General features: G+C 29.6%; 5 protein-coding genes across 5 annotated transcripts; 3 read left to right on the top strand and 2 right to left on the bottom strand.

Annotated features, from left to right (window-relative positions):
* Window positions 1-99: 99 nt before the first annotated feature.
* On the bottom strand, window positions 100-707 carry PPL_03975 (uncharacterized protein; the record flags this gene model as incomplete). The annotated part of the gene is made up of 3 exons (XM_020574888.1): window positions 100-115; window positions 150-250; window positions 546-707. 3 exons carry the CDS (start codon window positions 705-707, stop codon window positions 100-102), a joined length of 279 nt encoding a protein of 92 aa, XP_020435302.1.
* Window positions 708-1,255: 548 nt separating this feature from the next.
* On the top strand, window positions 1,256-2,441 carry vps37 (vacuolar protein sorting family 37 protein; the record flags this gene model as incomplete). Its single annotated transcript, XM_020574887.1, has 3 exons — window positions 1,256-1,275; window positions 1,380-1,454; window positions 1,526-2,441. The coding sequence occupies 3 exons, from the start codon at window positions 1,256-1,258 to the stop codon at window positions 2,439-2,441; spliced, it is 1,011 nt and encodes a 336-aa protein (XP_020435301.1).
* A 1,089-nt stretch (window positions 2,442-3,530) lies between these two features.
* Window positions 3,531-7,180, top strand: PPL_03973 (uncharacterized protein; the record flags this gene model as incomplete). Its single annotated transcript, XM_020574886.1, has 9 exons — window positions 3,531-3,536; window positions 3,615-3,693; window positions 4,209-4,240; window positions 4,444-5,188; window positions 5,277-5,335; window positions 5,537-6,036; window positions 6,126-6,221; window positions 6,273-6,558; window positions 6,626-7,180. 9 exons carry the CDS (start codon window positions 3,531-3,533, stop codon window positions 7,178-7,180), a joined length of 2,358 nt encoding a protein of 785 aa, XP_020435300.1.
* A 219-nt stretch (window positions 7,181-7,399) lies between these two features.
* PPL_03972 (adenylate kinase) lies at window positions 7,400-13,467 on the bottom strand (the record flags this gene model as incomplete). Its single annotated transcript, XM_020574885.1, has 9 exons — window positions 7,400-9,271; window positions 9,708-9,815; window positions 9,940-10,405; window positions 10,876-10,895; window positions 11,172-11,878; window positions 11,944-12,048; window positions 12,143-12,491; window positions 13,379-13,418; window positions 13,457-13,467. The coding sequence occupies 9 exons, from the start codon at window positions 13,465-13,467 to the stop codon at window positions 7,400-7,402; spliced, it is 3,678 nt and encodes a 1,225-aa protein (XP_020435299.1).
* A 796-nt stretch (window positions 13,468-14,263) lies between these two features.
* PPL_03971 (uncharacterized protein) lies at window positions 14,264-15,646 on the top strand (the record flags this gene model as incomplete). Its single annotated transcript, XM_020574884.1, has 1 exon — window positions 14,264-15,646. The coding sequence occupies one exon, from the start codon at window positions 14,264-14,266 to the stop codon at window positions 15,644-15,646; it is 1,383 nt and encodes a 460-aa protein (XP_020435298.1).
* Window positions 15,647-15,813: the final 167 nt, after the last annotated feature.

The following is a 15,813-nucleotide window of genomic DNA, read 5'->3' as shown; positions in this document are numbered from 1 at the left end:
TAACTGTTGATTATAATTATTCCTCTACTTGTTTCTTTTTTTCGGTTGCGACAATATAAATAAATAAAAAAAAGATATCTATTGTTATTCTGATGATTATTATTGTTGTTCTATTCTATTATTATTATTATATTATGTTGTGTGATTACATTTTGTGTTGAGCTGGGTATTTAATCAACTCTAAATATTCCAAAGCAATAGTTCTACAATTCATCATATAGTTTTGTTTTTGAGTAAAGAAACATTCTCCCTGTTTATTATATTAGTTAATTGATTAATTGAGAAGGTTGATTAGTAAATCTTATAAAAAAAGTATATAGAGCATAGCATAACAATAAAAGTAGTAACTATTAAACTTTTATTATTATATCACACATGTGTTATTATCGCTATTCTAACATTATTGAACACTTAGAACCATCACTAAAGTTATAATATATATGAATAGCAATAATAATTATAGTAATAGCTATGCTATTATCATAAAACATATGTAGCTATTATTATATATATATATATATGATGTTAAAAAATAGAAAACATACTAATATATCTTGATAAGTTCTAATTTCAACTTTCTTTGCATTTGATTCCTTGATGAATTGGTATTTCTTTGTAAACTCTTGTTCATAGGTACCGAGAAGTTTCTCGAAGCCTTCTGGTAAATGCTTCTCGATGGTTACTTTTGGTATGTTATCTGCTGTCATTTTCTTTATCTATCTATCTGTGAAAAATCAACTAACTGTAAATCGTGTTTTTTTTATGATCACTGCCAATTTTTTTCATTTTTTTATTTTTATTTTTTTATGGTCATTTTATTGGTTACCCTTTATTTCTATAATTGTATTGTTTACCTCATTTGTAAGTGCCTTTACAGAGTTGAAGTCTAATCATGAGATACCAAAGTCAAACAATGTATTAAACACAAATGTAAAAGCATATCCAGAATTATTGCTTACAAAAAAAACAATTAATTGAGGAATTGTTATAAAATAAGATTTTATTTAATAATTCATAGTAGTGGTAGTAGTAGTAAACAATACTAAACAATAAATTTATTCACCTGTTTTTATCTCTATCTACTCCATGAATGCAAATATAAATTAAATAGCAAAAATAAAATATATTTTCTTGATTAATTGGGTAATAATGATTTTTTTTTTCAATTATTCAGTTTTTTTTTAAAATTTTAATTTTATTATTGTTATTTTATTTATTTTTTAAAGGTTAGTCTTTGTTATCTAAATATAAACAAATGTCAAACTTGTTATCACTGTAAGTAATAATATAATAAAATACTATTGAATTGCTTTGATTTTCATATTAACAATCAATCGGATACCTAGAAAACTTAAACAGATTGAAGTTTTAAAGAGCAGATATCCAACGATTAAAGAGTTATCAAAAGACTCAACCTATAAAATACCATTGTTAGGTGGTAATCATATTGTTATGTATGTTTATTTATTTGATTGAATATCTAGATATCTAGCTGAATATTAATAATCATCATCATGAAAACTAGATCATTGCCTGTAAACTTTCCAAATTTACCACCAGTATACTTTTTAGAGTCACCAGATGGTCAGACAATCTCGGTGAAACCACCGGCAGAGTGGACACAGATGACTTCACTAGCCAAGGTTACAATGGAATACATCGAATACTACAGCAAGAATCCACCACAGTTTCAACATTACTCTCCACCACCCTCTTATTTTAATAATAACAACAATAATAACAACAGTAATAGCGGTAACAGCAATAGCAACAACAATGTATCAAATAATAGCAATAGCAATAATAATATAGTATCATCACAACAAGGACAACCACCACCTCCATATTCTTCTTCTTCTACTTCTTCTTCTTCTTCTTCTTTGAAGCAACAAGATAACAAGTCGGCATCTTCCAACAACAATGTACAGAAACCAAATATACCATCGATTCCTTATAAATTCCCAGAGTTGGAATCAAAGTCAAAGGAAGAGTTGGAGGCACTGTTGAGTTCTGGTGAGATTGAGATTCTAATGTTCTCACTCGACGAAGTCTCGGCAATGGGTGACCACCGCGACAATTTGAAGACGACCAACGAGCGGTTGTCAACTCCGATCAACCCAAAGAAAGAAAAGATAATCGAACTCAAGTCACATCTCGAGGAACAAACACAGCTCTACAACCAACTCAAATCGGAACTCGATAGCAAACAGAAGCGAAGAGATGAAATTCAAAAGGCACTCTCCACAGGCGTGCTCATCGACAAACTCACAGAGCTAGCATCGACTGCAGAAACTGAGTCGGACGACATTGCCAACGACTTTTTAGAAGGAACAATCGATCTCAAGGAATTCAAAAAACAATTTAAAGAGAAAAGAAATATCTATCACTCTAGACTAGCTAAAAGAGATGGACTCATAGGTGGTATTGTAAAAGATAAATAAATTGCTATCAATAAATAATAATAATAATAATAATAATAAAAGTTTTAAATTAACAATAATAATAATAATTATTATCATAAAGTTAGTATACAGATAAGATGGATATAGAAAACAAACAAAACAAAGACAACAACAAATTTTATAACAAGTAAATTAATATCACAGAAAATTAAATAATTCATTTTTGTTTATTACAAACAAATATTAAGATCTACATATCCAAAAAAAAAAATGTAAAATAAATGACCTTTTTTTCCAGCATTGACCAGTTTATAAAAAAAACTATTTATTCAATATTCCAAAAAAAGAAAATGGAATCTCAACCACAAAAACCATTCATTTTAATTATTTTGTTACAAAAAAAATAAATTAGTTTTATAGTCGACTTGTTTTTAAACTTTAAAAATATAATATTAGAATTCTATTTTCAATTTTTATTTATTTATTTATTTATTTATTTATTATACACCAAAACAAAAAAAAAAATAAACAAAAAAGTATATTTCCACTGTTTGTGTTTGATCCAATGTCTAATACCATATATTTTTTAATTTAAAGACAACGACTCTTTCAAATTAGTGCTATCAACCAATCATAAATAGAAATTTAAAAAATATCAGTTTATTTTTGGTTTCAATTTTAGTTAAAAAAAACAAGACTTTTTCCTACTTTTGATTGACATGTGACATCTTTAACTCGTTCTCTCATCTTCCTTTTATTAAATTTTTATTTTCAAAAAAAAATCTATATAAAATTAAATTTTAAATCATTTTTCATTAAAAAGAATAATAAATAATATTTTAAATTACGACAAATATTCACTATAATATTCTTTGTAAAAATTTTTGGATATTTAGACATTAAATAATAAATTATTTTTAAATACTAATAATAAGGAAACAATAATAATATTTAGGATAAATTAATAACAACTATTTTAAAGTAATAGGAGTAAAAATAGAACTAAATACACCATTGGGAAATTGATTAATATTACCTCCATAAGGAGGATTAAAATTTTAAAAAGTAAGTGGCCATATTATTTGATAGAAAATACACAAATATTTCACATTTTTTTAGAATTTAACAATGAATGTATATTTTTATTAAATCTTTTAAGTAAGATTTTTGCTCATGGTATAAATTAATATTGAAATAACCTTTCCTAATTAGAATTCAAAAATCATTAAATCTATCAAACATCAAAATCATTACACTGCCCACGATTCATTAGATAGTATTCAAAAACTTTGTAAATAAACCAAATGTTTGATTTTTCTTTAGAACAATTTAACATTTTGGTTAATACCAATTTTTTTGTGCACTTTCCAAGTTCTTTTACTCATAATGTGCAAAATCAAAATATTTTGTGGTGTGTTTTTCTTTTTTATATTGGGATATGGTGTTAATATTTTTTTTTTTGGGTATGTGGGTCGTTCAATTATCATGAATAACAAAAAACATCACAATTTATAAGGAAGCAGGATATTTATTATTTTTTGAATGATTTTATTTTTTTAATTGAAAAGAATCAAATTTAAATCTTCTTGTATTTCCTTGATCAAAAAAATTCAATCTCACCTATAACAAGTACTTGTACCTCAACCATTGCAATTTTAATCTCACATTGTTTAATTAATTATTTACAACAACTGTTTAATTTTTAACTGCCTTCTTTCACATTCTATCTTTTTTTTTTGTTAATAAATTTTTCTATTCAGTTTAATCAAAATCTATTTATTAAAATCTATTTATTAAAATTTAAAGTTCATTGTACTCTAGATATCATTGTTGTTGTTGTTTGTTGTTTATTTTCTTCTTCTTTTTGTAATCTAAATCTAAAAAACTTTGTTAATCTTTATTATTTTGTTTTATATGGTTTCAAAAAAAAAAATAAAAATAAAGGATATTTATTTATTAATTTTTTAATTTAATATTTTTTTATTAATTTTTTATTTTTATTTTTGTTTGAAAAAAATTGTTTTGGCTTTGGATCCTATAGTTTATGCAACCAAAAATCGAATACAAGTCGTTGTCCAAAACCACAACAACTACAACAAATTCCTGTTCAACAACAATAAATAATAGTACATCTCCGAGTTTAATTATAAAAAATAATAGAATTCCATCTCAACCTCCATCTCAACCACAATCTCCACATTTTTCACCACAAAATCAATCTTTATCTTCACCAATAGATAGTAATAATAATAACAGTAGCAAGAAGAATAATTGTAATAAAAATAATAATAATAGAAATATAGATTTAAATTATAATAATAATAATAATAGTAGTAGTAAAAGTAAAAAACGTTTACAATCAGATTTTTATTATTCGAATGATCATTTAGAGGATTTAAAACAACAGCAACAGCAATATCAATATCATCATAAGCAACAACAACAACAACAACAAAAACAACAACAACAACAACAACAACAATTTTCACCTTATCAATCATATAAATCAGTAAACTCGGCAATAGTAGGGTCTAACGCACCAATTCCAACACTCGATCACGACCATCACTGTCTTTCGACGATACCAAGCAAAGCACCACGCCCATCCTACCAAATTCACTCACCAAAATCACACAAGTTGGCACCCACTACCTTTATTCCAATCTCACCAAACAGTGGGAAACAACTAGCGCAACCACATGCTGCTGCCATTCATAAATCAGTCTCCTCCGACTCTGATGAATATTACCTTAGTATTTCCAATGACTCCAATCGAGGAGAAGAAAGTAAATATATAAATATTGATACCTATTATATAAAAAATATTAACAACATTTTTCTATTATTATAACAACTCAGTATTATTACCTATAGATGTTTTAGATTTAATATTTTCACAACTATCATATACTGATAGATGTACATGTGCATGGGTTTGTACAACATGGCGATGTACGTTGATGATGACACCCAATCCGTTGTTGGAGAATTGCATGATCTCATTGCACCAACCACCACCTGAACGCAAACTTCTTCCGATTCGACACATTATCAATTCACTCAATATCACCATTGCACCATGTTCATGCAACTTCTGTTATTTCCACAACGATCCCTACCAGTTCCTCAAAAAGTGGATCGACTATCTCGAACCTGCATGTTTCTCAAGCGACCTATCAAAGGTGACACTCAGGGTGTTTCACAACTCCACACCGGAGCAACCACCTCCAGCAACAGCAGCGGCAGCTACAATCATCAACCAAAGCAGCTCACCACTGACCAGCCAAACCGCTTCGACATGCACCTCTACAGATCCTGCATATGCAAATCTTACACCACAACTCCAACACGAATGCACCGTCAATCATGGATTCTCTCGTGACTATCAACAGCAACGCAGCCACTTCTTTGACTTGGAGAAGCCACTGGCACTGCCGTTCCACGATCTTGGTGCTGTCATTCCTCTCTCCATTCTCTCATCTCTATTGAACAGCAAGATTAAGGAACTGAAAATACGAGTTTGTATCGATCTACCTTATTCAAAGAAAAAGGAAGACGACTATTTCAAAAAAATTGTAAAAGTAGAAAATCTCTCTGAAATTGGATTACTCACTCATGATCCTTTAGATCCAAGGTAACAACAAATTATAATATTATTAATAATTTTATTTCGAATTTGAAAATTAATTAACTTTTCCACTATTATTGTTATTTATAATTTAGTTTCAGTGCAGCATGTAAAACTAGTCAAACTATATTGGATAAAGTTTTTTCAACTTTATTCGCATCACCTCTCACATTTATTAATCTTAGAAGATTGTATCTAGTGACGACCACCATAGATAAGAATGTATTTAATAATTTTAACAGTCATTTACCTAGTCTTGAAGGACTTCATCTATCTGTTTGGAATCATGACTTGGTGAAGCTATTCGAAGATATCACTGGCATCTTTGGTACCAAACTCAAAGAGCTTGGTATTCGATTCACAACTTGTAACGGTATAAAATACTCGACTTCCTTTTCACACAGGGATAGAAAACTCGAAGATTCAATGGTTGAGCTACTAGCCACCAAATGTCCAAACTTGACACACTTTTCATTTGAAGGTTGGCTTTCAAATCTATCAGATTCCTCACTTAAATCATTTGGAAAGGTAAGTGTTTACAATAATTTAATTTTAATTTTTTAAATTGCTAACAACTCTTTATTATGATTATTAGCTAAATTTAAAACATTTTGTATTAAAGAATGGATTGGATTCAAGAGTTTGTAGACCTATTTGGGCAAGATTAAAGTTGGATCCAGATAATATTGGATATGACATGATATCAGAGAAGGAGTTGAAAATGTTTATTCTTTCACAAACCAATCTAAAGGTATTCGAGATATCGGCTTCAGAGATTGATAAATTCATCTCTGTCACACCGATCACGATTGAACCTCACTCACCATCATCATCGTCGAGCAATACCGCTTCTCTCATGTACAGAAATATGATATCGGATGATTTTATCAATAGTATTTTGGATGGATGCTCAAAGATTCAGTATATAAAGATCGTTGACAATACCAATTATCGTACCTATCTACGAGGCAATCGCTCCAAGGTATCACAGCAACAACATCAACCCTACAGCTTCCAGTATGGTAACTACAACAACGATTACAGCAACAACGATCATCACGCTCACCAATCTTCTATGCCTCATTTCCATTTTCACCCTAATCAAACAGTAGATAAGCGAGAACTTTTAAATTTATTTCAAATAAATTAATAAATCTTTTTTTTGTAAATAAAATAAAATCAACATATGTTTTGTTTATTGATTATGATCCTCTTGATATTGTTTTAGTTTAGCTTGATAATCATTTAATAAATAAAATGCACCATCTCCAAATATAGACTTTACATCTTCTAGCCAATGTTGCTAAGGGTAATTCATAGGATTTATTTTTATATATTTAGTTAGTTAGTTTAAAAAGATAATATAAAGTTATAAAGTATTTATAATTACATTTAATTCAATTGCTTCTTTTGTAGTATCAGGACTTTTCTTAATGATATCTGGTCTTTTCTTGAATTTAGCTTCATTATCTATTAGCCTCAGAAAATCGGCAGAAATCTCTCTGACAGAGTCATTGTAGAGGTTCATTAGAAGTTTGTTTTTTATCATCGACAGTGTCATTGGTGCCGTAATCTCTTTGTAGTAGTACCTATATTCCTGTGCATTGTTGGAAAAGTAGTCGGATTTCCTTAGGTTGATAAATGCATTGGAGAATTCTTGTTCTTTCAGTTTGTCGATGATCTCTGTTACTTTTGCCTGAAATTCGCTCATATCTTCTAACAGATCTGCTGTTGTTATTGGGTAGCAGTCAACTCCTCCTTCTTGCTGGTAGACTACTATTGAAGTGTTCATAGGGTTCAATGCTGCCGGCTTGATTTTAATTGCAAAATCCACATTACGACTGGGTCCAAATGGTGTGGAAATTCTAGGCCTCTTGAGAGGTGTGTCGATATTGTTTTGCTCCAGCTTATTCTTATGTGAGGCGACATGAGAAAGACTGGTAGGTTGGGTAACAGAGTCGAATTGCGAGGGTCTGAGGAGTGAAGAAGTTGGTGAGGGTACGGCTTCTGGAACTGCTGTTGGTTTTGGTGTTCCAGGTGCTTTGGGAGCAATCACTGATTTCCTGGCATAGGTTTTTGGCTTTGGTGGAATCACAACATTGTCTTCCTCTATCTCTAACGTTTCTGGTTCACTGCTTTCCGGTGTGCCAAAACCACCTCCAAAGTCATAGTCATTGTCATTCATCATGGTATCATGCTGAGATTCAGTGGTTGGTATAAACTGCATCGATGATGTCGCGATTGGTGGAGTGTTGTCGGGTACTTCATTTGGTGAATTAACCAAGTTGTTTACAACATTGTTATCATGATTATTATTATTGTTGTTGTTGTTGTTGGTATTTAAAAATACTTCTTCATCATCATCTAGATTAATGACAATGTTATCGATATGAGTAGTCTCTGGTTCTTTCTTTACATTAATTAAAGTACTGATTTTCTTTAATGCATCGTCTGCTGCTACTCTTTTTGGTCTTTTAGGTGAAGGGTCAGTTGAGTCAATAGGGATTGCAGATGTGTTATTGAGATCTGATGGGTTTTTATTTGGTGAAAATTTACTTTCGGTTGTTTTTAAAGATGAGGTTGGTGTTGGTGTTGGTGTTGGTGTTGGTGTTGGTGTTGGTGTTGGTGTTGGTGTTGGTGTTGGTGTTGGTGTTGGTGGTTGTTGTAGTTTCTCTTGCTGTAATTGAATTGGAATATGACCATTTACCTGTGAAATATTATTTATATTGTTTATATTGTGATGAGGTTGTGTTTGTGATTGCGGTTGTGAATTTGTTAAACTTGTAGTAGTCGTAGTTGTTGTTGTTGTCGGTGAGTTTATAGGTGAAAAAGAAGCTTCATAAATGGATTGTCTTTGTTGCTGACTATATTGCTGTTGACTATATTGTTGTTGACTATATTGTTGTTGTTGACTATAATGTTGTTGTTGTTGTTGTTGGTGATATTCTTGTTGTGATTGCCTTGGTTGTTGCGGTGATTGTATGAATTGTGATGGTGATTGTTGTGATTGATGTGATAATTGTGGTGATTGTTGTATGAATTGTGATGGTGATTGGTGTGATTGATGTGAATGCTGTTGTTGTTTATCTTGATGATAAGGAAGTTCAAGATGAAATTCTTGTGATAAAACAGGAGAAACTGGCGGCAGTTTGGGTTTGTACAGTCTTTCATAGTCATCTACAAACGAATAGTACTGAGTGACTTTCGGTGCACATATTTTCATATGCGTTCGAGCAGCCTCCTTAAAATAAAATGTGATACCACAAATAAAACAACTGGTCTTTAGATGTGTATGAATCCTCTTAAACACCGGGTCTATCGACTCGAGATAGAGCAATAGATCTCTATCCTCATCATTGATATTGTTGTTATTATTACTAATAATCATATCACCCATTAATGTATGATTCTGTTATTCTAGAATAAAACAACTATAATGATAATGAATTTTTATCACACTGTCAACTTTAACCAATAAAAATAACATCTTTTTTTTTGTTGCTTGCTCAATTCATTTGATCAAATTTCTATTTCTTTTTTTTTTTTTTTTTTTTTTGATTATACATATGTACAAATAATTTATTTATTTATTTTTAAAAGTGTTTTTATATATGTAGAGCTTTTAAAAACCAATTATAATCTAATTTAAAAAATATAGGTATTATTGTGTATCTTACAAGTGTTGGAACTTCTTTTTGGAATGATTTCATTTCGTTGTTGTGAACCGATGTATCATACATTGCGCATAAACCAAACCGGTAATTTGATTCACTTCTTGCCATGTTCTATTGAGAGAACTGGTTAATTTCCTATTTTAAAATGATTTTAAAACACTTCCACCACCCACCTCATGTTCATTCACTACTACTCTCACTCTCTCACATCACACTCTGACATTTCAATACTTACAAAAATAATATTACTTAATCTATCTTGTTCTTCTTTTGAAATTGTTAATACATATGGTAAGAGTAAACGCTCTTCGTCGGCTAAATGAGTATACAGATGTTCTTTGGCCTCTTTAAATTTGGCCGTCAGTTGTGATCGTTGTTCCAATGTACAAATCTTGATTGTTTCTAATTTAGTCATGATTTCATTCATCTCGTCGCTTAGCTGATGCCATTTGGCGTGTTGTGTATCCAGAAAATCTAAATGTTCTTTTACTTCTGGATTGTGTGAAATGAGGAATGGCCAAACTTCCTGGTCTTCTTGTTTATGATGACTGTCTAAATAATCTGATACCATTCTAATTGCTTTAATCACTTTTCTAACATCATGTGGATTTGGTTTCCAGGACGTCAGCTTATTATCTATCATATCAAACAATCTATGTATAGTCAAGTGTGCCCATTGCCATCCTTTCAAATGAAAATTACTATGATTAAAATTTATTATTTCCACTGAGGTATTTAATGTTGTTGTTGTTATTGATGTTTCCATGATTTAAAAAAATTTTATTTAAAATATTTAAAATATTTATTTTTAGATATTTAACATATAAAAATAGTTTTTGATTACTTTATTAATTATTTAGTTATTTTTATGTTTTTTTAGTTTACAACTAAAAAAATTTAATTATTATTTGTTTATTTTTAAAATGATGATTAATTTGGAGGTCTTAATTAATATTTAAAGACATTTATAAATGCAAAAGATGTATTGGTTTGTGGGGGTTTTGTAACCTTCCAACCAAGTATCGAATTCTACAGGTTTTTTTTAATTATTTTTTTATTATTTTACACACCCCAAAGAATGTGTTTCTCGATTCTATTTTTTTGTTTTGTTCAAAACAAAGCTTTTTGTATGTTCATTGACCCCCGGGTTAATTAATGATGAAGAACTTACCGATGTATAAAGAAACGATTCTTGGAATTTTATTAACAGAAGAATACTATGACTTTCATACCACACACATCGATCTATAACTAATATCGAATAAATTGTGTGTAAATGAAACATTTCAAATCTTTCTCTAAAAATATATATTTAATTTTGATCATCATTTCGTAAGTTCATCATGATTTATTTTCTATTTTTATATTTATTTGTATTCTTTATAAATATTTATATTTTTATTTTATTTAATTTTTTAAAATTATATTATATTATATATTATAGATGCTTTTAATTTCAGACTCTACCTCTGAAAGATTACCGTTTGCATCGATTTCATCGTATTGGAAGCGGTCAGATAATGATTTGATTTGATTGTATTGCGACATGTAGATATCGTATCTCTTCTTGCATGCGGCAGGGTCGACATCGGTGTCTCTTACTTCGAGCTCCGGTAGTTGCTTTGATCTACGCACGGCGTTTTCCTCCATGGTTTTAGCACCACGATAGAGTTGACGAGCGACAGACTCTGCCTCGGAGACGTGTAGCACTGTCATTCTAAACTTTGGGAGTGTGGCGTGTGGATTGACACGTTGACGGAGCGATGCCAACTTCTCGTAGAGCAACTCGACAAACTTTACTTGTTTTTCGTTTCTTGGGAATCCATCGATGATCACGCTCTGTGGCTTCTTGCTGCCACCCAAAAAGTCGGGTTTGCCCAGTTTCGTCAAGAGTAGTTCCAACACTGTCTTATCGTTGACAAGACCTCCTTGTTTCTTGATCTCTGCACACTCTGGTGAGTTGAGCAATGAGCTGACAACAATCGGTTCCGATGTTACATTCAGTGATTCTTGGAGAATTTTGGTGTTGGTTCCTTTGCCTGCACCTGGTCCCCCCAATAAGAATGTTACTTCTTTTGGGAAATCTAGATTCTCCACACCGTACTTTGTTGAAAGTTGTGCCCAAACAGCTTCAAATGTTCTTTCTGCATCAAGTTGAACAACTGATTTTTGAGCTATTATTATTTTATTGGTAAGTAAAAAATCAATATATTTTTTTTTAAATATTATATAATCTTACATCTTATTTTATTAGGCAAGTATACATTTTTGAATTCATTATCCAAATGAAATATATCTTTAACCTTTGAAATCTCTGAAAAATGATTATTTAGTTGGTTAATACCTTTTTTTTATATATAAAGAAAAGTAATATATAATATAAATTATCAATATAATAGTTAAAAAAAAAAATTTTGTATTTAAATTTAAACACATACCCATTTCCATAGAATATCTTCTACCGGTTGGATTTACCATGTGATCAGAGAAAGATGATCTTCTCTTTATTGGATTGAGAGAATCATCGGTACTTTCCAGAATTGCTTTTCCATTTTCCAAAATGGTTGGGATGTCACTCTCGTGAAAAATATGTTGATTAGAGGCGGTATGATATTGTCCATATTTTGTGGCTGTACATAAGTTGGTTAAATTTGGTGTTGAATCACATGGACCACATATTGAATTTCTTCTAATTGAAATACCTCTATTTAGTTCTGTAGAGCCTCTTCTTTGTGTTAATCTAAGTGCTGAAGTTGATACAATATCCTTTGCTAAAAGTGTAGTTCCCTATATATTAATTAATTAGTTTATTTCTAATTTCCATTTAATAATATTTTAATATTTACTTTGGAAAACATTTTTGGATTTATTTATGTAATGTTATATTATTTTTACTTCTTAAAATTATTTTTAATCTAACTATTTTAACTAAAAATTAAATTTTTTATTGTTAATATTTATTATTTTATTTATACTTTAAGATTTATTATAAAATCGTATTTGAAATGGGAATGGAATTGAAAATAATTTACTTATATGTTATCGTATTATTACCAACTGTTTCTTAAAATATCTGAAACGTTTTGTGGTTGATCTTGGTGGTGATGAGTTACTGCTTTGTGGTTTGAAATGTGAAAATAAATTCTTTGTATTTCACAATGTGAGAGTTGAGTTATTTTTAAAAAAAGATTCAAGGGTGGTTATTTCGAATTTGATGATTTTTCTTGAAATTAAAGTAAAATATATGTATTATTTATGAATCGAATCTATATTTGAATTATTTTATTTTTTCAATCTGGTTGTTACAGTAGGTTTTGTGGTTGTAGTAGTTTATATCGTGATTGGTTTCTCATCTAAATTTATCTTTTTTATTATTATTCTTTAACCAACTATTTTAGATTTTTGTTTTATTTATGATTTGTTGTTATTATTCAAGTTGAATTATTTGTTTAATTTTTATTTTTATTTATTTAATAAATTTATTTCTATTCTATTTTATTATTTGTCTATGGGTTTGTGTGTGTGTTTGAAATTTTGATTTTAAAATGTTTGTTGATTAGATTATAAGTACTTTTTAACATGAGTTGTGGTGTTACAAAGAATTGCAGAATGAACACAAAAAATAAGAATATAATATATAAGTATACTTTCTATGTATATTCTAATTAAAAAACAACATTCGATGATTTTTCTAATAGATAACTAAAACTCAAACTTAATTTAAAGAAACCAATGTTTTTTTTTTTAATTACATTTTTGTCATTGATTTTTGATGGCTATGATGTGTTGATGCCTATTGAATTTGGTTTGCTAACTGAAATTTCAACTTTAGTAAGTTTTTTCAAAAGTTGGTTTTCTATCTGGTTGATTTCAATTCTTTATATTAAATTTTTAATCAATATGGTTTCTAATTAAAAAACAAAAGGTTTTCAAAACAAAATCAATACAAATTAAAAATCATATTTATACGGTTGTGGATTCAAATGACCTTTCAATAAAAAAAAAAAACAAATAAAAAAAAAAACCTAAATATTTCCTTTTTTGATATATAAACCAAAAAAAAAAAAAGAAAAAATACTATTTCGTTTAAACTTATAGGGGTAAACAATTTTTTTTTTTCAACTTCAATATACAACAGGTTGTCGAAAATTAAACATGAATGGGCATGAAATTAACTTTCTGATATTTCCCACCCCACACAATCATTCATGAATTTTTGATATAGAGTGGTTTGAAAATTAAATACGTTTATTCATATAAATGGATAGATAAATAACAACATATTTTTTTAATACACAAATATAAAAAGGAAATATCTGATATAGATATATTTTATCTATATATATATTTATTAAATTTTAAATCTACTTTTATAATTTAATTAATTATATGGTTAACGAATTTATTTACCCAAAAGTTGATCCGACTTGAAATGTTGATAAAATAAAAATGTAGATTAGATTGAAAGATTATTATAACACCGTCAATTTAATATTAAATCTATAAAAAACTAATATTTAATATTAGTTTTTTTTTTTTTTTTGTAAAATTAATTAACTATGTTTGTTTTTAGAAATAATAATACTATTTTTATCAGTTATTTTATACTTTTATTATTGATATCGAAAACGAATTCCAGTTGTACAGATGATTGGGAGTGTCCAAATTATCCATATCGTGTATGTGTAGTGCCACCCAGTAGTATTAGAAAAACAAATACAACCATAAATATAATTTCAACTACAACATCTACTACTAATAGTATTGCAACCAATTCCAAAGGTAAAGTAGTAGATTCATCAATTAAACTGAAAACGTTGGCTTTGGATGATTGTAAGTTGGTAGGTGGATTGGCATCCTTTGAGAATACAACCTTCTTTTTGTTGAGTTGCCATGATAACCAGATAGTTTCAGTCAGTTACGAATCAGATAAGCCTCTGGTGTTTGAATCGGTCATTGATTTGCCAGTGGAATTTCTAGTCAGTGTAGATGTGGTCAATAGTGTTGATGAGCCTGAAAATCCAAGCCGAGCCAGACGACCAGGTTACAATAAATATTTTGTCAGTGGTGTCAACAATACTCAAAGCTCATCGATTCACGTCTTGTCGAATGGCGAATACTATGCACGATCTTCATTCGGTATGTCGCCAGCTGGTACATTGTATAGCAATGAATTCTACTCGTGTTCCAATAGCTCCATTGTCAAGAACAACTATGACGAGTTGGACATGTTTGTCAAGCAAATCAAGTTGTACAACACCAACAATACTTGCTCGGCACTGACCATCTCTGAGAAGGATATCTTCTGGGTCGAGGACAACAAGTTGTTTTTCGCTTGTTTGAAATGTGGTGACGCCTATGGCAATTCCAATGTCGCCATAGATATAACACCGTCGGACATCAACAAGGCAGATGGATACACCGAAACATCAAACTCGGCAAGCATCAAACAGATCGAGTTTCACAAGGACAGTCTTTATATATTGACAAACAAAGGAATCTACTGGATCGATACGGTGAATGGTGGATTCAATCAACTGATTCATAGCAACAACGACATTAGCAACATGTTGATATTTGACGACAACAGGACGATCATCATGAGAAACAAGACTACTATCGAAGAGTTGATAGATGGAAAGTTGAATAAAGTAGTTTGGCCAGCTTCAACCATGAGTCTTGCCAACAACACTGTATTATTACCAATAGCAGAGAAAGGAATAATTAAAATAAATAGTATTAGTACAACTACAACATCATTATCTCCAAGTTCCACAACAAATGATAATATTAATAACAACAATAACAATAGTACGGTAATCACACCACCACCAAGTAGCTACTGTAAATGTATTATAGGTTTCTTTGGTGATGATTGTCTAGAATGTGACGGAATCAAATCATTTATTAATGGTATTCCACATTGTATAAAAAATGTATAAATAAATAAATTATAAAATATAAATATAAAATAATAATTTGATAGTCAAAAAAAAAAAAAATCAACAAAAATAACTGAATAAAAATCTTATTTAAATATGGCAAAAGAGATGGTGGGTGAAAATAAAACCAATGGGTCTACCCCAATCAAAAAAAAATAATATGCTTT

This window comes from Heterostelium album (assembly GCF_000004825.1).
Source record: "Heterostelium album PN500 unplaced genomic scaffold PPL_contig8, whole genome shotgun sequence".
Taxonomy (NCBI): domain Eukaryota; phylum Evosea; class Eumycetozoa; order Acytosteliales; family Acytosteliaceae; genus Heterostelium; species Heterostelium album.
The sequence above is the reverse complement of the archived record's forward strand: the minus strand, read 5'-3'. Positions and strand labels throughout refer to the sequence as shown.